The sequence below is a fragment of the Microcaecilia unicolor genome, chromosome 3, assembly GCF_901765095.1.
Source record: "Microcaecilia unicolor chromosome 3, aMicUni1.1, whole genome shotgun sequence".
Taxonomy (NCBI): Eukaryota; Metazoa; Chordata; class Amphibia; order Gymnophiona; family Siphonopidae; genus Microcaecilia; species Microcaecilia unicolor.
Window position 1 is genome coordinate 302674058 of NC_044033.1, and position 21208 is coordinate 302695265.

Below are 21208 nucleotides of genomic sequence, written 5' to 3' on the forward strand. Positions count from 1 at the left end.
TCAAGTTGAGTGTTGTCTGGGAAGTGGTGGCTGTTCAACCTGCTACTCATTAAAAAGGACTTGGTACCAATGTTTTTGCTACTTTCCAAAGACGTGCTGTGAAGAGAGAATTACCCCCATGGAACTGGTTAGAGGAAGCTAAAGGAGCCTAATCTGCATAACGTTTGGTTATGGAGAGAGCCTAATTTGTATATTGCCCCAAGCTCTAAGCAAGTTTGTTCCTTTTTGAAGTAGAGGAGCTGGAAGGCTCTACAAGTGAGAAAACTTGTTTTACCCAAGGAAAGAAGGTGCTAGATGGAGAGAAGTCCAGCTGAAGACATTGGGAAAGTCACCCTGGGTGTACAGGGAGCTAGCAAGGAGGACTGCTGCTGTTAACCAGAAGGTAGAAAGTTGAATGCATCTGAGTCTTTATTAGAGGCAAAGTCCCTCACTGTTGCTCTGAAGGACTGCTGGATGGGGCCTTTATTCAGTTTGGTGTCAGTGATTGCTGTTGGCCAAAGAACCTTATCACAAGTGCTATAAATGGCACACGCAACTATAATGGAATCTTGGCGCCCAGATGCCGTTACAAAATTAGCACTCGGTACGCTGCCTCTGGGTGTCTAAATGTAGGGCTGAAAAGAAATTTTTAAAGAATAAAAGCTACAACAGTCAACAGTATCCTCTCACAATAAATTCCTCACACAACCATGTTTTAAACTTTTTTCTAAAGAGAGGGTAATTCTGTTCCTGTTGCAGTTCTCTAAGGCATTCCGCTAATTTGGGGTAATATCTGAGATCACCCAGTCCCAGGTTCCACTCAACCTCAACATCTTTATGAATGGAATTGCCATCAAATCTAATTTTGAGAGTGCAAGGACCAATGTTCTCTCTAATGTTTGCTGGTCCATGTGCGAATGAAAAACATTTCGTGCACAAGTTACATAACAGCTTAAAAACACATTTCCAGATCAATTGGCAGCCAATGTAATTTTAGTTACAGTGGGATCACCTAGTCCCTATCTCCTTTTTTAATGAAGAATCTATTTTGTAGTAGTAGATGGAAGGAACTGCAACCTGGACCTCAATTTTGTTGGTTGCCCAATATACAACAAGTTCCAGTAATCAAGATGTGTTAAGACAACTGCCTGAACTTCTTGGCTGGAATCAGCCTTCTTGAAATAAGAGTGAATTGTTTCAGAAAACATAATAAAACAGAAGACTTCTGAGACTTTCTAAAGCGCTACTAGACGTATGCAGTGCTGTACACTTGAACATGAAGAGACAGTCCCTGCTCGACAGAGCTTAAAATCTAATTAATAGTAGCAACTCCTAAAATACGTTCCTCAAATGCCAGAGAGGAATTGATCTACTCCCCCAGACTTTTAATTTTACTCACCACCTGCAGCCTGATCCCATCAACATCTAGAGAAGTAAAAGAAAGAGTTTTTGCCTTGACTATCAGTCCACAAAAGTGTTTTCTTAGGTTCAGTTTTAACAAATTATATATATTTTCCAATTTATAATATCCTGAAAACATGCTCCTAGAACTTGTATGGCATTTTCCTAGGAGTCATCCATTAGCAAGAAAAATTATCTGCATAAAACACTATACCTTGGTTCAATGACAAACTAAAAAAAACTCAAAACACAATCTAGAAAACTTGAACGAGTATGGAGAAAGACAAAAGATGAACACACACTCAACGCATGGAAACAAATACATAGAAAATACAAATACGCAATAAAACAAACCAAAAGGTCCTACTACAAAACCAAATTAGGACCGGACTACAAAGATATGAAGAAACTATTCCAACTCGTAAATAAGTTACTAGACACCACCCCTATCACCACAACCAACACAGACATCCCACCCGCAGACAAACTTGCTAACTAACGAAAAAATAATAAAACTACGCAGCACACTTCCTCATCACAATACAGGCATCGAAATCTTCTTCAACGATCTGGACCCATCCTCCAAAGGATACCCAGCTGACCGCATTTGGACAACATTTAATCTCCTCAGCACCGAATCAATTACACAGGTGACTCACAGGTTCGCCAAGACCCACTGCAAACTGGATACATATCCCAGTCATCTACTCAAGTCTGCCCCAGACTGCTTCATAGCAGACCTTACATCCCATCTAAACTTCATGTTACAACAAGGTCTCTTCCCTGAGGAACTTGGCAACATCCTACTCACCCCAATACCAAAAGACGCCAAGAAAAGCACAAACAATATCACCAATTACCGCCCAGTTGCATCTATCCCATTAGTAGTAAAAATGATGGAGAGCTTCGTGACTAAACAGCTTACAGAATACCTGGACAAGTTCTCAATACTACATAATTCACAATCAGAATTCCGATCCCACCATAGCACCGAAACTGGCCTAGTCACCATCCTGGCCAAGTTCAAGCAGGAGATTGCCACAGGCAAAAGCATACTCCTCCTCCAGTTGGACATGTCGAGTGCATTCAACATGGTAAACCACAACATACTACTAAGAATACTAGGCCACTTCGGGATTGAAGGAAACGTACTTAACTGGATCAAAGGCTTTCTAACCACCAGAACTTATCAAGTAAAATCAAAGTCAAACATATCACCATCGTGGAAAGCAGTCTGCGGAGTACCTCAAGGATCACCATTATCACCAATACTCTTCAACATGATGATGATTCCACTGGCACAGTCCTTATCCAACCGAGGCCTTAACCCATTCATTTATGCAGATGATGTTACAATATACATCCCCTTCAGACATGATCTGACAGAAATAACCAACAACATCAACAATAGTCTGAACATCATAGACTCCTGGGCAAACTCCTTCCAACTGAAACTGAACACCGAAAAAACACATTGCCTCATCCACTCCTCTCCATATAACAAATACAAACCCACAACCATAAATACTCCAGGACATACCCTCCCTACCTCGGACAGTTTGAAAATACTCGGTGTCACACTCGATCGCAACCTTACCCTCGAGAGCCAAGTAAACTCTGTAACAAAGAAATGTTCTATTCAATGTGGAAGCTCAAACGATTAAAACCTTTCTTCCCAAGAGCAACTTTTCGATACTTAATACAATCAATAGTCATAAGCAATGCAGATTATTGCAACGGAATCTACGCGGGCTGCAAAGAACAGCTCATAAAAAAAAACTCCAGACCACCCAAAATACAGCAGCCAGGCTGATATTCAGCAAAACACGCTTCGAAAGTGCCAAACCCCTCCGAGAAATGTTGCATTGGTTCCCAATCAAAGAATGGATCATCTTCAAAATCTGCACCTTAGTCCCAGGATACATGACAGACCTTATAGACTTACCAATAAGAAACAAAGTCAGATCGTCAAGATCCTACCTAAACCTACACTACCCAAATTGCAAAGGACTGAAATACAAAACAACTTACGCAGCCAGCTTCTCCTACATAAGTGCACAACTATGGAATGGGCTCCCAAAAGCTGTGAAAACAATCCACGACCACTTGAACTTCAGGAAATCACTAAAAACCTACCTCTTCAAAAAGGCCTACCCCAACGACCCCACGTAACCCTCTTCACCTACCAACACAGCATGACTATGATCAAACAGGACATCATGCAATCTTCATCCATTCCAACCCTCCACTTATACCTCATATGATCACTATACAACTTTGTATTTGTTATCCACCGACTGGGCAAACACCTGTGACGGTACTATGTAAGCCACATTGAGCCTGCAAATAGGTGGGAAAATGTGGGGTACAAATGCAACAAATAATAAATAAGAAAAATACTGAAATTTGTGGATCCTAATAATCTGATCATGCATAAGGTATTAAATAATGTGAAAGTGGAGACCCCTGAGGAACTTCACATGTCAATTCCCAATGTGTAGAATAATCATTATTGAACTTAACCCAAAGAAGCTACCCTTCCATTGATTCCCAGGCTTTATAGTTTAGCAATAATGAGTGCTCCACGGCAGTAAAATAATGTGGTTATATTTACATGTGTAAGCAATGATTTTGTGTCATATGTGTGTAAGTATTAATTTCACAGAAGTGGACATCCAAGGGTTGTCAGTTCAGGAGCTACAAATTTCCTTTTGCATTTCTGAGATGGTGTTTAATGCCTGAGAATTTATTATAATTCCCCTCAACCTCCATCCCTCGCATCATTCTTCCTAACCCGAGATCCAAACAAGTATTTAGTGGACACTATTGCATGCCTCTGAGCAGGTATAAATGCTGATGTCTAGATTTTATGAGCTATTTCTGTTGCTAAACTGTAAAGTAGTATATACTTCTCAGGCCCACCCAGTACAACACACCTCTTTAAAAATTGCGCAGGCTGCAGACATGCATGTATGATTAATGGCTTTTCTAAAATCACTACTTAGACACATGAGGAGTAGCCTAACTGCAGCTCATTGTGACTCGGGATAAGTCATTTAACCCTCCATTGGCCCTGGTGCAAAACTTAGATTGTAAGCCCAGTAGGGACAGAGAAAATACCTGCATGAATACCTTACCCTCCTCTCTCTATCACCTGTCTCTACCTACCTACCCATCCATTTACTACCCATCCATCCTTCTATTATGTTATACTTAATTTCCTACTTTACATAACAAAATTCTGTTTTACCTATTACTATGTAAGCCGCATTGAGCCTGCTTTTAGTGGGAAAGTGTGGGATACAAATATAATAAATAAATAAATAAGCAAACTGCTTTGGTTGGACCACAGAAAGGCAGTATATCAAGTCCATGACCCTTTAGCAGGAGCTAACATTTACATGCCAGTTATGCATCTAGATGTTTAGAATACTAGCATATACGTGCATATGTGTGCAAATACATGCATATATGCCAGAAGTGCACCTAAGCACTGCGCTATAACTGCACACATCTTCGATAACACATACCCCCAGATTCCATAAATGGCATCTTAAATGGCATCCAAATTTGCATTCAATCCTGAGATCTGTGCACAAATAAACTAGTTAATGAGCCATTAATCAATAATTGGCTGTTAACAATGTTATTGTCGTGAATTGGCTCTATTTTGGATTTGCACGCGAATCTGACTGCACATGATTCTAGAAAGATCCATGTCCAAATCCTCTTGCGCATAACTCCAAAGGGGGCTTGGATATAGGAGGGGTATGAGCGGATCAAGGGCATTCCAAAGTAGTACATGCAGTGTTACAGAATTTGGGGGCTGTGCACCCATGTTACGCACCAGGATTTACACCAAGGTTCACTAGATGTTAAGTCCATTTGCTCAAAGTTGGATGCTGGAATATGCGCTAAACACTATTCCATAAAGAACTCTCAGCCCGAAGCGCTTTTTATAGAATAGCGCCGAGTGCAAATTTTTTCTACTGCCTATTTTTTGATGCCTTTTACTGAATCTGTCCAATAGTTTGCAGGTGAAGGTACACATGGAGTGCTTCTGGCCTCATAGCTACACGTGTAACTTATAGAGAACTATAAGTAATGCATGTATCTCCCAAAACTACTAGGTGTGAGTATTTACAGCAGCTCATAACTGGTATAAGTGCTGATGCCTAAGTTCATATGTGTGTATATACCCCTGTATGTAGGTACACAGTTACAGAATTACCCCCTGAAGGTGCACTTATTTTAAGCCTATTCTACAAAGAAAGGTAGATGCCTCTTTTTCTGTATGAACTGCTAGCATAAGTATTTATTTATTTATTACATTTGTATCCCGCACTTTCCCACTAAAAGCAGGCTCAATGCGGCTTACATAGTAATAGGTAACACAGAAGTTTGTTATGTAAAGTAGGAAATTAAGTATAACATAATAGAAGGATGGATGGGTAGTAAATGGATGGGTAGGTAGGTAGGTAGAGACAGGTGAAAACACACTTAAATTTTAGGCAGGATCATTTATATATTTTTCCTGGGGTTTGTCCAACCTCTTGAAGCTACATAGAATTCATATGGGACTTTGGGCCCCAATGCTCAGAAGCACTAGAGGCCATTAGCACTGGACTAGTGCCCATGGGTGTTGGTGCTAAATGCTCAGTGCAGACGAGCGCGTGAAACAACGAGGGCATGATGCTCATAAGCTAATGCGGTTGCTAGAGGCCATTGGCGCCAGACTAGTGCCCACATTTACTAGCACCGAATGCTCAACGGCGACAAGCTCATGAAAAAGAGGGCCTGATGCTCAGAAGCAAACGTAGGAGCTAGAGGCCATTAGCATTTGCCGACACACAATGTTAAGAGGTTTGTTCCACAGGGAATAGCAAGCTCGCCCTGGATCAGTGCAGATACCATGCTAATGTATGTGAAAGCATGCAAGTGTGCTCGTTTCCTATTCCCTCCTGATGCTCGGACAACAGCACCCTTAGCGTAGTAAACCCTACGTCAGCTCAGAGCTGGTGTTAGGGTATCTGGAGAGGCAGTCTTCTGGATTCCTGGAGCTGCCGCAGGATTTGGAGGAGAGACACGACAGGGTTGGAAGTGGAGAAAAGAAGAGCTCAGCCGCCACTTGTTCAGAGGGTAACCGGCACCCCAGATTTGTTAATGCAAGAGCAGAGGGACAAATGCTTGTTATGTCTTCCTCCTTCCCTCCCATCTGCTGGGGCTCTCTATCCTGCTGCTTGCACTCTTAGGACCTCTGCTCCGAAGGGATATCTCAGTGACGAATCCTTAACCGCCGCCATGCTGGTGCCTCCTTCCCCTGGCTATGCAAACGCGGCATGTGCTGGGCACATCACCCCCTCCTTACATCCCAATCTTCAGCACTAACACAACACAAAATTTGAATGCCATTAGCGTTGAGCATTGGGGAGGAACTTTGCAGCATTGTTTGGGTGGTGTTTTCTGGCGCTGTTTTGAGCATTGGGACCCACAATGAGCATGCAAATACATGCTAAAGAAGTCATCCCTCCCCAATGGTCAGTGGGCAGCGCGCCAAATAAGGATGCTCCTCTCACAACAAACCTTACTCCAGCTCGGAGCTGGTGTTAGGGTTGCGCCAGGCCGTGGGGAGGGATTGATGTCTTCAGCATGCATTTGCATGTTCCATTGTGCTTAGACCTAAAGCCCTGGTGGTCTGGTGGACCCCCCCCCCCCCCAGAAAGGCTTAAGGCCTGGGTGGACCACAGAACCCCCCCCCCCCAATACCAAATCCCTGGTGTTCCAGTGAGACCCCTGGCCAGGATCGTGCCCAAGACTACCCCAGTGGCCTAGCGGTGGCCCCCCTCATACCTTCAAGAAGGAGGAGGGCAGGAGTCCTTACTCCTCCTGGACACTTCATAAAAATGGAGGCGCATTGCCATTTTGATGACACGCCCAGGAGGAAGGAGTAGGACTCCTTCCCACCTCCTCCACCACTAAGCAGTGCATTGCCGGTTCACAAATAGCATAAACATATCTTCTAAAGTGTTTCATTTTCTCTTCTCCAACAAGAGGCTACGTTTCGCTATTTTCATTGCTGCTTCAGGAAGAATAAAGGATGTTTACACTATCATCACTGTCTCAAAAATGGCACCGTTTGTGAACCAGCAGTGCACTGCTTAGTGGTGGAGGAGGTGACTCATTCTGAGTTGAATGGAGGGATGTTTATTCATCAAAGGAGCAGCAAAGTCCAGCTAAGTGACTCTGTTAGGTTGTAGGGAACGTTTTTGCTTTGCTCATTGTTGGTATGTGTGCTATCCCTCTCATTATTGCTTTAAAAAAACTTTTTTCTGACACTATTGGCAGTAAGCTTACTTGCGGGGGTGGTGTTTCACAACAGGCATGACTGTAATATTTTAGATGTATCTTTATACATCATTTTTATATATATTTACATTAAAATTTTTGTATGTTCATTCACTTCATTCTATTTTGTGGATGGAAGGTTTTTTTGGACTCTAGTTTTTCTCCAATGTTTTAGGAGTTTTTTTATACTGATTCTTAACCTTCCATTACCCCAGGTATAAAATAATTACTTGTGTCCCACTTTAATTGTAGAAATGTGATACATCAAATCCCATCCCTTTATATTACTTAAGTGATAACGCTCCTCAACTTTTCTCCTGTTCACAAATCTCACTTCCTTGTCATCAACAGCAGATGGGTTGTATCCGCCTACCAGCAGGTGGAGATAGAGAACACTGAAAGCACATAGTGTTCCTGGACACCCAGCCCCCTCTGCCTTCAGTATATCTCTATCTCCCAGCAGCAGGGGCGTAGCCACGGGTGGGCCTGGGTGGGCCCAGGCCCACCCAGTTTTGGTTCAGGCCCACCCAGCAGTGGAGGCAGCGGAGCGGAGGGAGCAGGCTGAGCTCCGATCCTGCATCTGCCTCCCCAGCCCGCCACTCCCCCGCCGCCGCCCACCGTACCTTAAAATATTACAGTTTTGCTGGAGTCGCGGGCAGCCGGCATTGAAGACATCGGCAGGCTTACGCCGGTTCCAGCAGCCTTCCCTTCCCTCGTTGCAAGTCGGATGATGGCTCCGCCCTCTTCTGACGTATTTCCTGTTTCTACGAGGGCGGAGCCATCATCCGACTTGCAACGAGGGAAGGGAAGGCTGCTGGAACCGGCGTAAGCCTGCCGATGTCTTCAATGCCGGCTGCCCGCGACTCCAGCAAAACTAAAATATTTAAAGGTACGGCGGGGGGGGGGAAGGAAACAGGGCAGACAGGAGAGGAGGGTTGCTGCACATGGTGGAAGAAGAGGAGAGGGCAGGGGAGAGGAGGGTTGCTGGATGAAGGGAAGGGGAGAGGAGGGTTGCTGGATGGAGGGAAGGGGAGAGGAGGGTTGCTGGACATGGTGGAAGAAGGGGAGAGGAGGGTTGCTGCACATGGTGGAAGAAGGGGAGAGGAGGGTTGCTGGATGGAGGGAAGGGGAGAGGAGGGTTGCTGGATGGAGGGAAGGGGAGAGGAGGGTTGCTGCACATGGTGGAAGAAGGGGAGAGGAGGGTTGCTGGACGGAGGGAAGGGGAGAGGAGGGTTGCTGGACATGGTGGAAGAAGGGGAGAGGAGGGTTGCTGCACATGGTGGAAGAAGGGGAGAGGAGGGTTGCTGAATGGAGGGAAGGGGAGAGGAGGGTTGCTGGATGGAGGGCAGGGGAGAGGAGGGTTGCTGGATGAAGGGAAGGGGAGAGGAGGGTTGCTGGATATGGTGGAAGAAGGGGAGAGGAGGGTTGCTGGATGGAGGGAAGGGGAGAGGAGGGTTGCTGGACATGGTGGAAGAAGGGGAGAGGAGGGTTGCGGGATGGAGGGAAGGGGAGAGGAGGGTTGCTGGACATGGTGGAAGAAGGGGAGAGGAGAGGGCAGGGGAGAGGAGGGTTGCTGGATGAAGGGAAGGGGAGAGGAGGGTTGATGGACATGGTGGAAGAAGGAGAGAGGAGGGTTGCTGGATGGAGGAAAGGGGAGAGGAGGGTTGCTGGACATGGTGGAAGAAGGGGAGAGGAGAGGGCAGGGGAGAGGAGGGTTGCTGGATGAAGGGAAGGGGAGAGGAGGGTTGCTGGACATGGTGGAAGAAGGGGAGAGGAGAGGGCAGGGGAGAGGAGGGTTGCTGGATGAAGGGAAGGGGAGAGGAGGGTTGCTGGACATGGTGGAAGAAGGAGAGAGGAGGGTTGCTGGATGGAGGAAAGGGGAGAGGAGGGTTGCTTGACATGGTGGAAGAAGGGGAGAGGAGAGGGCAGGGGAGAGGAGGGTTGCTGGATGAAGGGAAGGGGAGAGGAGGGTTGCTGGACATGGTGGAAGAAGGGGAGAGGAGGGTTGCTGGATGGAGGGAAGGGGAGAGGAGGGTTGCTGGACATGGATGGAAGAGAGGGAAGGAAGAGAGAAGAAATGCTGGACATGGATGGAGGGGATGGAAGAATGAGGAAGGAGATGAGATGAGGGAAAAGGAAGAGAGGAGAAAAACTGCACATGGATGAAGAAAATAGGCAGAAGCTGGATCCACTAGACAGTCAAGTCTGCAGAGGACCCAGCTTTTACTTATGGATATAGAGCAAGAAATGAAGAAGAAAGGAGGAAAGTAAAGAAATAAATGGAAAGGAAGCCCTGGAAACGGAGTTAAGAGGACAGATAGCAGCAGAATCGGATACTGGGCCAGCATGATCAGAAAAACAGTCACCAGACAACAAAGGTAGAAAAAAATCATTTTATTTTCATTATAGTGTTTGGAATATGTCCACTTTGAGAATCAGGTGCTCAACATTAAAAGTTTATATTTATTTACTTATTTATGGCATTTTATCCCACATTAAACATGAATTAAATTGGAACCTGGGATCATTTAATTTTTTTTTCCTGGAGACAGTAATGCATTGCCCCCCCCCCCCAGGCTCTCTCCCCGGCTATAGCCAGCTCTGCAATTTTGAGGGGAGGTGGACGAGGGGGGGGGAGAGGTGGACGGGCGCAGAGGTGGACCGGGGAGAGAGCCTGTTGTTAAACATTTACCAGCACACCACTGTCTAGTGCCCACCCATCCAACCTGTTGGCCCACCCAAAAATTGACTTCTGGCTACGCCACTGCCCAGCAGGTGTGGAGGTCGCTTTCTCAGCTCCTGGATTTCTGCCTGGGGTGGCTCCTGTGCTTTGCCAGTAGAGCAGGGGGGGTGTTGTGGCTGGTGGTTCCCACTTTAAAGGCATACTTGGTTTTCCCTGTCCCTGCCTTATCCCATTCCCCCTCCTCCCGGATTTCCTCTGTGGCTGACTGCCTCTTACTTTCCTCACAGTAAAAAAAAAAGAAAAGAGAGAGGCTCGCTTTCTCAGCATGGCGATTTCTGAGGCTTTCTCCAGAGCTCCTGGTTCGGTACAGCTTGACCGAAGCTCGTTTGACTCGGTCTCCTGAGGTGAGAGTGGTGCCCAGCTCCTCCGGGGAGGTTCCCACGGACAGCGCTCTGAGCAGGCTAACTTTTGTATCTGATGGCTACTGAAGGGGTTAAGCGCTGCTCCCATTGTGGGAAACGCAGAGCAGCAGCGGGGCTTTGCAGCTCATGCTGCCTAGATGCTAATGCTGGCACGAGCATGGCGGGTGGTGAGTCTTCCCTGTTGCGGAGGGGTCTGAGTGCAGGGGACGCCTCGTTTCGAGGTTTATAGAGGAGCTATTGCTTCCGCTTCCCCCAATGTGGGGGGCGGAGGTACAGGGTGAGTTTTTCTCCCCTGAATTTGTGCTGCTGATGCATAAGGCTTTTATGTTATGTTTAAATCTTTTTTTATTAGCAGAAATATAACAACAATTCAATACGGTATACAATACAATAGTTCCTACCAGTGACTAAGAATCATTAAACAGTTATAATTTTTCTCCCCCTCCCTTCCCCTTGCTGCCCAGCTTACATCCCGTATCAGTTCTATATTTGCCAAACATTTTAAGTGATAACAAAACAAAATATACTGCAGAGCAAATAGAAATACAACTTCCTCATCGTAATCACTTTCTAGAAAAATTCCTCTACTGAGATTAAGCATCCCACCCTGCTAAGGCTTTTATGTTAAAAAGAGCACTGCATATGAGGCTCCTGACAATTCCTTTTGGACTGGGTTGCTTCCAGTTCTTGATAGCCCAGCATCTGCTGGAGACTTTATTTCTTCCCCCGAGCCTTTGGCTGACGCTAAGCGTAAACGAGTGAATACCCCATCTGAAGGGGACTCTTCACCCTGTTCTCCCCCGTGGTCTAGTTTTGGGGAGTCTGAGAGGTCGGGCAGGCCATCATGGACTGATGATCCAGACGAGGGTGGATGCTTGCCACAGGAGTTGGATGACCCTAAAGCGGTTCGGATTTTCCACCACGACGAGCTGCCAGCTCTCATTTCTGATGCCTTACAGGCCCTTTGTATTGAAGATCCTGACGAGGGCACTGCCTCTTCTATTAATCCTAGGATGGCTAGTACTAAGAAGCCTTCTCGGGCTTTTCCTGTGCATGCTTCCATCCAAGAGCTTATTTCAGCTCAATGGTCTGACCCTGATGGTCCCTTGAAGGTGACCAAGGCTATGTGTCACCTTTACCCTCTGAGTGAAAGTCAGTTGGCCCTCTTTGGGATGCCTAAAGTGGATGCGTTAGTCACGGCTGTGACTAAAAAGACTACTCTCCCGGTGGAGGGAGGGGTTGCTTTGAATGATATGCAGGACCGGCGGCTGGAATCCGCGCTGAAGTGGTCCTTTGAAATCTCGGGCCTGTCCTTTCTGGCGGTTATTTGCAGTTCCTATGCAGCCAGGGCCTGCCTTTCCTGGTTGCAGCAGGCGGTTGAGCAGCTCGCTGATGGAGCGGGTTCCCTCTCTGAGGTCGGCCCGCGTATGGAGTCTGCACTGTCTTTTTTGGCTGATGCCCTTTATGCTGGTCAGAGCTTCGGCTAAGCAGATGTCGGTGGCGGTTGCTGCCTGCCGCCTTCTTTGGCTCCGGCATTAGGCGGCTGACATGGCCTCTAAACAAAGGCTGGTGAGGTTACCCTTTCGGGGCCTTCTTTTATTTGGGGAGGATTTGGAGATGATTGTTAAGGATCTAGGGGACTCTTAAGTCCCAACGGTTGCCTGAGGATAGGTCGAGGTCTTCTTCCTAAAGTTCTTCTTTTCCCTCCTTTTCCAGGCCACGTTTTCGCAAAGCTCGCAGGTTTCGCCCGGGGCACTCTGCGGGGTTTGGTCAATGTACCTGTTTCCAGCAGAGGAATTCCTTTGTTCAGACAAACGCACCGCAGCGTCCGGGCAACGCCCAGGAGTTCAGGGGCGTCCTCCACAATGATGGGGCACCGGTCCACTCGTCGGTTCCCGCAGTAGGGGGTCGTCTCTTCCTCTTTCTCGAGGAGTGGACCAAGATTACTTCGGATCAGTGGGTCCTGGACCTGATCAGAGAAGGTTACCGACTAGAATTTGCTGCCTCGGTGTGAGATGTTTTTGGAGTCCCGATGCGGCACTGCCGTCAAGAGGACGGCGGTAAACGAGACCTTGCAGGTGTTGCTGAAGCTCGGAACGGTGGTTCCGGTTCCTCCTGCCGAACGCGGCTGCGGTCGCTACTCCATCTATTTTGTGGTGCCTCGAAAAGGCGGGTCATTCAGACCTATCCTCAACTTACATAGAGTCAACGAGGCCTTAGGAGTGCGACACTTCTGCATGGAAACCCTGCGCTCCGTCATTGCGGCAGTACAGCCAGGAGAGTTTCTCATGTCGTTGGACCTCAAGGAAGTGTATTTCCATATTCCCATCTGGCTGCCGCATCAGCGGTATTGAGTACCAGTTTGCGGTATTGAGCCAACATTTCCAGTTTCGCGCCTTGCCTTTCGGTCTGGCAACTGCCCCTCGGACTTTTGCCAAGGTGATGGTAGTGGTGGCTGCCTTTCTCAGGCGACAGGGTATCAGAGTTCACCCTTATCTCGATGACTGGCTCATCAGAGCGGATTCGGCAGACAAAAGCCGACTTGCCACAGTCAGAGTTGTTACAGTTCTTCAGACTCTGGGCTGGGTAGTCAATATCCCCAAAAGTCACCTGACCCCCCTCTCAGTCTCTCGAGTATTTGGGGGTCTGGTTCGACATGACTTCGGGGTTCGTTTTTCTTCCCAACAGGCGTCTCAAGCTTCAGAATCAGGTCCGCCTGCTCCGGCGGATGCCTCGCCCTCGAGCTTGGGACTTTGTTCAGCTCCTGGGATTGATGACAGCCCCCTGGGCGAGAGCTCACATTAGGCCCCTGCAGCTTGCTCTGCTTCAGCAATGGTCCCCGTTTTCCCAGGGGTACCAACGCAGACTAAGGTGGCTTCCTGCGGCCCAGTGCAGTATGGATTGGTGGCTTTCCGACAGCATGCTGCGGCAGGGGATGCCACTGGCTCTTCCATTTTGGTGTCTGGTGATAACGGATGCCAGCCTTTTGGGCTGGGGAGCTCTTTGCTGAGGACGCTATGCTCAGGGTCTGTGGTCCACCGCGGAAGCGGGATGGTCCATCAATCGCTTGGAGCTGAGAGCGATATTCCAGGCTCTTCTGGCCTTCCACAGGACGCTGAAGGGTCTTCCTGTCTGAGTTCTGTCGGACAACACGACAGCAGTGGCCTACATCAATCATCAGGGCGGCACTCAGTGCAGGGCACTGGCTGCCTAGGCGTCTCAGATCTGCGACTGGGCCAAACGCCACCTAGAGTTGCTGTCCGCGACTCACGGTCAGAGCAACGTACAAGCTGATTTCCTCAGCAGACATCAAATCGACCCGGCGGAATGGGAACTGGCGGAAGTTTTTCTTCAGATTTGTGCCAATTGGGGGCTCCAGACTTGAACCTCATGATGTCCAGCGTAAACGCCAAAGTCCCTCGCTTTTTCAGCAGAAAGAGAGATCCTCGCTCGGCGGGGTTGGATGCCCTGGCTCAACCTTGGCCCTCGGGCATCCTGTATGTGTTCCCTCCTTGGCTCTTAATAGGGCAAGTGCTTCTTCAGATTCACCTGCACCGAGGATTGATGATTCTCATTGCCCCGGATTGGCCAAGGCGTCCGTGGTACGCGGATCTCCGGCGGATGCTGGTGGACGTGCCTCTTCCTTTGCCTTGGGTTCTGAACTTGTTAGTTCAGGGTCCATTGACTATGGAAGATCCTTGCCACTTTGGTCTTACGGCCTGGCTCTTGAGAGGGCGCAATTGAGGGACAAGGGCTATTCTAATAAGGTTATTGCCACGCTCTTGCAGGCTCGCGTGTGACTTATGCTTGGATCTGGCGCACTTTTGAGGCATGGTGTACTCCAATGGCTATCTCGCTGACTCTGGCGACAGTCTAGCTTTTGCTAAACTTTTTGCAGGACGGTCTACAAAAGGGCCTGGCTTACAATTCCCTTCGAGTTCAAGTAGCAGCATTGGCCTGCTTCCGGGGGAAAGTCTTCGGCTTGTCCCTTGCTGCTCATCCGGATATTGTCCGATTTCTCAGAGGGGTGCTTCGTCTCCATCCTCCTTTGCGGCCGTCCTGTCCAGCTTGGAACCTGGGGCTCGTGTTGAAGATGCTCCAGTGATCTCAGTTTGAGCCTCTTAAACAAGCTTCTGAGAAGGATGTGACTCTCAAGATAGTTTTTTTTAGTGGCAATTGTGACAAGGCTACATCCCAGATGTATAGAATGAAGCAGCAAAACCTAAACTACATCTCCCAGAATGCATTTCCAGTCCCAGCAGTGATAGCCCAGGGGATAGGCAAGCTGGCCATATACCGTCTCTGACCACAAGAGGGAGGGAGAATGAAGGAGCCCAGTTCCCCTGGACCCGCAGTCAGTCTATCATGCTGCCCACCTGTAATAGGGAGGGGCGGGGTGAGAAGCAGGAGGAGGATTGGATGGATTGGATGGAAGCGGGGGTTAATCAGGCTGAGCAGGGAGAAGAAACCAGAAGGGAATGGGAGCTTGAGAGCCTGGGGAGAGCAGCACCTGAAGGTTTGAAAATCCATATCGTTTTGAAAGTTATTTTGATTGAAACCTGCTTAAAGAGAGAAGCCTGTTTTCTTGTGGGTTAGACCTGTTTGCTGTTGGGAAACCGTGACTGTTGGGGGAGGTTGCTAGAAGAATTACAAACCTGGTTCCCCAAAAGCTTACCCTGATTATGTTGGGAAAACTCTGTGGAATTTGAAAGACTTGTTTGGAGAGGGGGAGAAAATCCTGCTGAGAGGCAAGTACTGATCTTGCTACTGACTTGAAAAGGAAGGATTTTCAAAAGACTATTGCAGCCCTGCAGGACAGGGGGCCGAGACTTTGTGTTTGGGGGCTTGTACACTAAGGTGGCTGTTTGATACTGAGACCCAGGTCTCCCCAAATAAGGGGGCTCAGTGGAGCAGCACAAGTTAAAGGATGAGTGTGAAAGAACTTGTTCCCAACAGGACTGAACTAATAAAGTGAATTTGCATATGATGACTGCGTTATTTGCATATTTGTGAAGTCTGGGAAAATCCTAGTTAGAGTCCCTGGAAAAGTGCAGTGGGTCACTGCCTGTGAACTAGAGGAGTGGACCAGGGCACACTGGACATAACAGGGAAGGATCTTCAGCAGGAGGAAGGCAGGGCCAAGCAGTCACCCTGAGTATGGAAGGACCCCAGGATATAGAGGTTGGTGCGTGGTAGTGAGTGGGAAGAGGATCAGCCAGAATCCTGCTCAGGAGCCTAGGGGCCAGTGTGGCTGGGCAGAGAGTAGGAAGTGCATGCGTCTATACAAGCTGCCCAGAAGTCAAGGACCAGTGAGGACGGAGGGAGAGCCTGGACAGGAGCCACTAGAGGCCCTGGACAGGAGCCACTAGAGGGCCTCAGCACACACCAGCACCCCCTGGGGGTTTACACAATGATGTCGGCAAGAAGAGTGTCTGAGCTTCAGGCTCTTTCCTGTTGGGATCCTTTTCTACAGTTCTCGGAATCCGGGGTAACTGTTTGTACTGTGCCTTCTTTTTTGCCTAAGGTGGTTTCAGCTTTTCACCTGAACCAGCCCATTTTTCTTCCTTCCTTTTGTAAGGAGTTTCCAGACTCCTTTGGACAATTGCGCCTTTTGGATGTCCGCAGGGCTCTGTGGCAGTTTCTGCAGATGTCAAATGAGTTTAGGAATTCTGATCATTTATTTGTTCTGTTGGCAGGTCCCCGCTGGCTTAAGGAACTAATTTTTTCTGCTTATCTGCTTTCAGGGCGATCGCCGCCTGAAGCGTTTAAAGCGCACTCTACGAGGGCAATGTCCTCTTTGTGGCCTGAAACGTGTGTCTTTTCTCTTGAAGAGATATGTCATGCGGCTACCTGGGCTTCTCAGCTCTCTTTTGTGCGGCATTACAGGCTGGATGTGGCAGCGCAGCAGGATGCGCATTTTGGAGCGCAAGTGCTTGCTCACAGAGTTTTCTGTTCCCACCCTACTTAGGGAGTGCTTTGGTACATCCCATCAGTTAATGGATTCATCTGCTGTTGATGACAAGGAAGGGAAAATTAGGTTCTTACCTTGATAATTTTCTTTCTTTTAGTCACAGCAGGAGTACTTGAAGACAAGCTATCAGAGTTACTACATGCTGTTTTTATTGCAGGAGGTTGATAACGTCCCTCCTTTGTTTGGTTATTGCTCCGGTTCAGGGGCGTTTGTTCTCTGTGAGGAAAGTTTGTTATTTTGCCTTTCTTATTCACTCTGCTTTGGAAATTTCATATACTGAAGGCAGAGGGGGCTGGGCATCCAGGAACACCATGTGTTTTCAGTGTTCTGTATCTCCACCTGCTGGTAGGCAGATACAACCCATCAGCTAATGGATTCATCTGCTGTGACTAAAGGAAAGAAAATTATCAAGGTAAGAACCTAATTTTCCCATAGTCCTATGTTTCTTTGGTACCTGTGGACATTTTGTTTTTCTTACAGGATTGTAGGGTCACTCCAGGAGGTTTCAGAAAATGCTGTCACATGTTTCATTTCTTTTGAGCACCTACCAGGGACAGGACTCCTCTCAGTTTGTGCTTGTAGCAGGGACTCTTGGTTCTTGAGACGCTGGCCTTTTGCAAGAACATGAGCATGCTTTCAGTTTTCTAGTAAAGTTTATCCATTTACAGGCTTCTCATTCTTGCAGGAGCTTTGAGAATAACTGGAATGTTTACAAAGTGCTGGCCCACGTACGTCCATCCCCCACAAAGGTATGAATATAAAACATTCAGGTAACATGCAATTACATCTGGGGCATTGTCCCTTTCAATTAATATTTCAAGGAAAATTTCATTCTATAGTGGGGTTCTCAACCCCAGTCCTTGGCCAGCCAGTTGAGTTTTCAGGATATCCACGATGAATATACATGAGATAGATTTGCATGTACTGTTTCCATAATATGTAGATTTATCTCATGCAGATTCATTGTGTATATCCTGGAAGCCAAAGTGGTTTGATTTCCAGGGATATCCAAGGACTGGCTTCAGAACCACTAATCTATAAGAGACAAAGAATCACTATTTTGCAAGGGATGTGAAAAGTAAGTCATGGTAGCTGCAAGATGAAACCTAGAAGCAACTTGGGAGGTGTGCAGCACAGCAGGTGGGAACATTTACCATGGTGCTATAACCAAAAGCAAATTAAGGCCTGGTTTTACCAAGGATTCTCAATCAGTTTATCTTGAGAAAATGGTTTCAACTTGTAACCCTTCAACTTGTAGAAGCTGGAGTAAGAAGCATAGGTTACCAGATGGCTCCAGGTCATCAGAAATTGCTGATCCATTTCTGGTTTTCCCTATTACATGCATGAACTTGCAGTTCTGATTCCTTAAGGAAATCAATAGGAAACTGAAATTACAAGTCCATATATTGAACAGAGCAAAACAATGATTGACTCAGCCTGTTCTAAAGACCTGGAGCTGTCTGATACGGCTCCATTTGTACTTTGATAGTTTGAGTTTTAGATTTTTGGGTCCGTAGTGTCTCGATTTTACAGCACAGTCCTTACTGTTTCCAGTAGATATATCAATACATAGGCATGATGGGGAGAAACTTACTGTTGCACAACACAGTAGATGAGGCAGGTACCAAGATATGAAGATGTGAGTAGACTAGCACAACACAGCCTGACTAAAATCTTTGTTCAAAAATTAACGGATGAACTTTACTCGCATAACAGACTACACAGCCAAAGAGACGATTCTAATAGCTATAGACCAAAGCCATAATTTGATGTGCCTTCAAATGAGTAACTGTTTAGAGAAATTGTTAATATCATTAAATATTGAGCTGTGGGGTGAACTGTTGCTGCTTGATAAAATCATTAGCCAAAATACTTGTGAGAAATTAGTGGAGAGGAGAGAACTGGGAATTGATAGACATGCTTAGATGCACATTATCTTTCTATAATTTGTAAAAGAACTACTCTTGTTTTACCAGAGTGGCTATAACCTGGCAATCCTAAACGTCGGAGCACCAGCAGCTGGGATGAATGCTGCTGTGAGGGCTGCAGTAAGGATTGGGATCATCCACGGACACCAGATGTTGGCAGTGCACGATGGCTTTGAGGGTCTGGCAAAGGGACAGGTATATCACCCACCTACTGTCTGATGATGATAAGCACACAAAGAGAAATTCACCAGAATTTGAAAGATGGAAGTGATATGGGCGTAAACAAATTGATTGCAGATAAAGACTGCAAGGCCCATCCAGGCATTGTTTTAATACCCCAGATACAACTTGTTCTTAGGCTTAACCCTTTCTTTTCCCATTGCTGTGGATCTTCTGAACTTATCCCAGGCTTTCTTAGAAGCATAATCAGCAGAAAGGAGGAGCTGATAAAGCCCCTGTATGTTGTTAAGGCCTCACTTGCAGTATTGTATGCATTTTTGGAGGCCGTACCTCAGTAACAATATAAAGGGACTCAGTGGTCCAGAGGAAAGTGATCAAAATAGTAAGAGGTCTGCATCAGAACAGAAGAAATCAGAGGTCCCAAATATATATACCCTAGAAGAGAGGAAGGACAGATATTAAAGTAATTGAAAAGTATTATTGAAAGGAGGGGAAGCTGTAGAACTAGAGGATGTGATATGAAGGTACAAGGAGGGAAAGTCAACAACAACAATGGGAAGTATTTTTTTTTTTTTACAGAAAGGGTGGTGGTTGCCTGGTGTGCCCTCCTAGAAGAGGTGGTGGTAGAGGCAAAAATGATGGTAGAATTCAAAATATTACACACAAGATCCCTAAATAGCAGGAAGATGGAAACCAAGCACTGAGCACTTAAGCTCAAAACAGCAGATAAATGACTTTTTTGGCACTTTTAAGAAGGCACTGGTGGGTTACAACCCTTCCACACCCAGCAAATAAGGCTGTCAGTACAATTTGTATGGAATCTTTCACAGCCTGCTATTAACCATCAGATACTCAAGCTATCAGATTTTTGAGTCAGAAGTGTGACAGCATTCTCCTCTTTCCTTATTCCCTCAGATTGAAGAGATTGGATGGGGTGGTGTAGGTGGCTGGACAGGACAGGGTGGATCTCGCCTTGGAACAAAGAGGTAACAGGGTAACAGTGAATTTCACTGCCTGATACTTTGTACAGAATACTTTGCAATGTGCAGGGTTTATCACACATACGACTTAGCCAGAGATGTCCATAACATTAACACAAAAAATACTGCTCAAACACTGTTAACTTAAACATACAGAATCTATATGGTTCATGTGCACCTGACAACTCTATGACTGTGGCCTGGACAGTGTGGAGGCAGTGTTATATCAGACAGTTTAAAATAAAAAATAAAAAAGCAGTACCTCTTGCACGCCTATTTTATAAAAACAGAATAACTGCCTGGATGTCTTTATAAAAATGTTGATGTTACTATAAGAATCAAGTCATCTTGCCTGGGTTTTAGTTAAGATACAGAAGTAGATCACTAAAATAACAAGTGTGTAATGCTTTATTGAGTAGAACATGTTTGTACAATGCTGCTCTGTGTGGTTCTTCTGTTAGTGATTCTGCATATTCCTTTCTATGTTAACCTAGTAAAACAGATTTAAACTAAAAATGTTGGCGTTATAAAATAGGCTCCTATAATGACACCTGGTAACACAGAAATTTACATTATCTTCAAAGATGTAAGACTGTGTGTATGCATATTTTTAAAAAAACAGATACACACACATCGCAACTCTGCCCCAGCTCCACGCAGCTTGTGCTCCTAGCAACTCCTGTGCTCAGATTGCATAAAATTAAGTGCCATCTTTTGGTTCACTTTTTTACACCAGTGTTCACTGGCACAGTTTTATAAGATATATTGTACAATCAGGGACTCAAATATACTACCGGAGCCTTCGTGTTATAAATTACAAATTTGCTCCAGACTGTTGAAATACAAAACTCTTTATTGAACACATGCGCTTCAAAACCTGCTCATGTGCATTTTAAAATCTGTAAATACACACACAACTCTCTTCTGTCTTTCATACCCATTCACTCCTGTATCGTGTCTGCTTAGTGACTCTATAAGCGTTTAAAGTTTTATACAACTTGCTGTTTTAAATGTTATTGCACTGCACATTATATTTCACATTTTACATTCCTCAAATAAATATCACAGTGTTACACAAAATTAAAGGCAAACATCCTTTGTAATTCTGCTGTCTTTGATCTTCCAGTTTCCCTTTCTTACAATGTCTATTTTGAGGGTTTGCAAAAAGTCTCCAGTGCTTTCCTCAATAAATAAATGAGTCTGCTTTCAATACTCTTCAGGCACTACGTTGGAGGAATGAGTTACTCATGATAAAATTTGCTGTGGTCCTTAACCAACGTTTGGTTAAGGACCACAGCAAATTTTATCATGAGTAACTC

The 21208-nt window shown here is 46.2% G+C and overlaps 1 protein-coding gene across 1 annotated transcript in view; it reads left to right on the forward strand.

Moving 5' to 3' along the window:
• LOC115466761 (ATP-dependent 6-phosphofructokinase, muscle type-like) overlaps nt 1–21208 on the forward strand; it is a 243842-nt gene that overhangs the window by 123902 nt on the left and 98732 nt on the right. Inside the window, 3 exon segments of the mRNA XM_030198256.1 lie at nt 17487–17550; nt 18778–18924; nt 19825–19895. Of these exon segments, the coding sequence (XP_030054116.1) occupies nt 17487–17550; nt 18778–18924; nt 19825–19895 (282 nt within the window).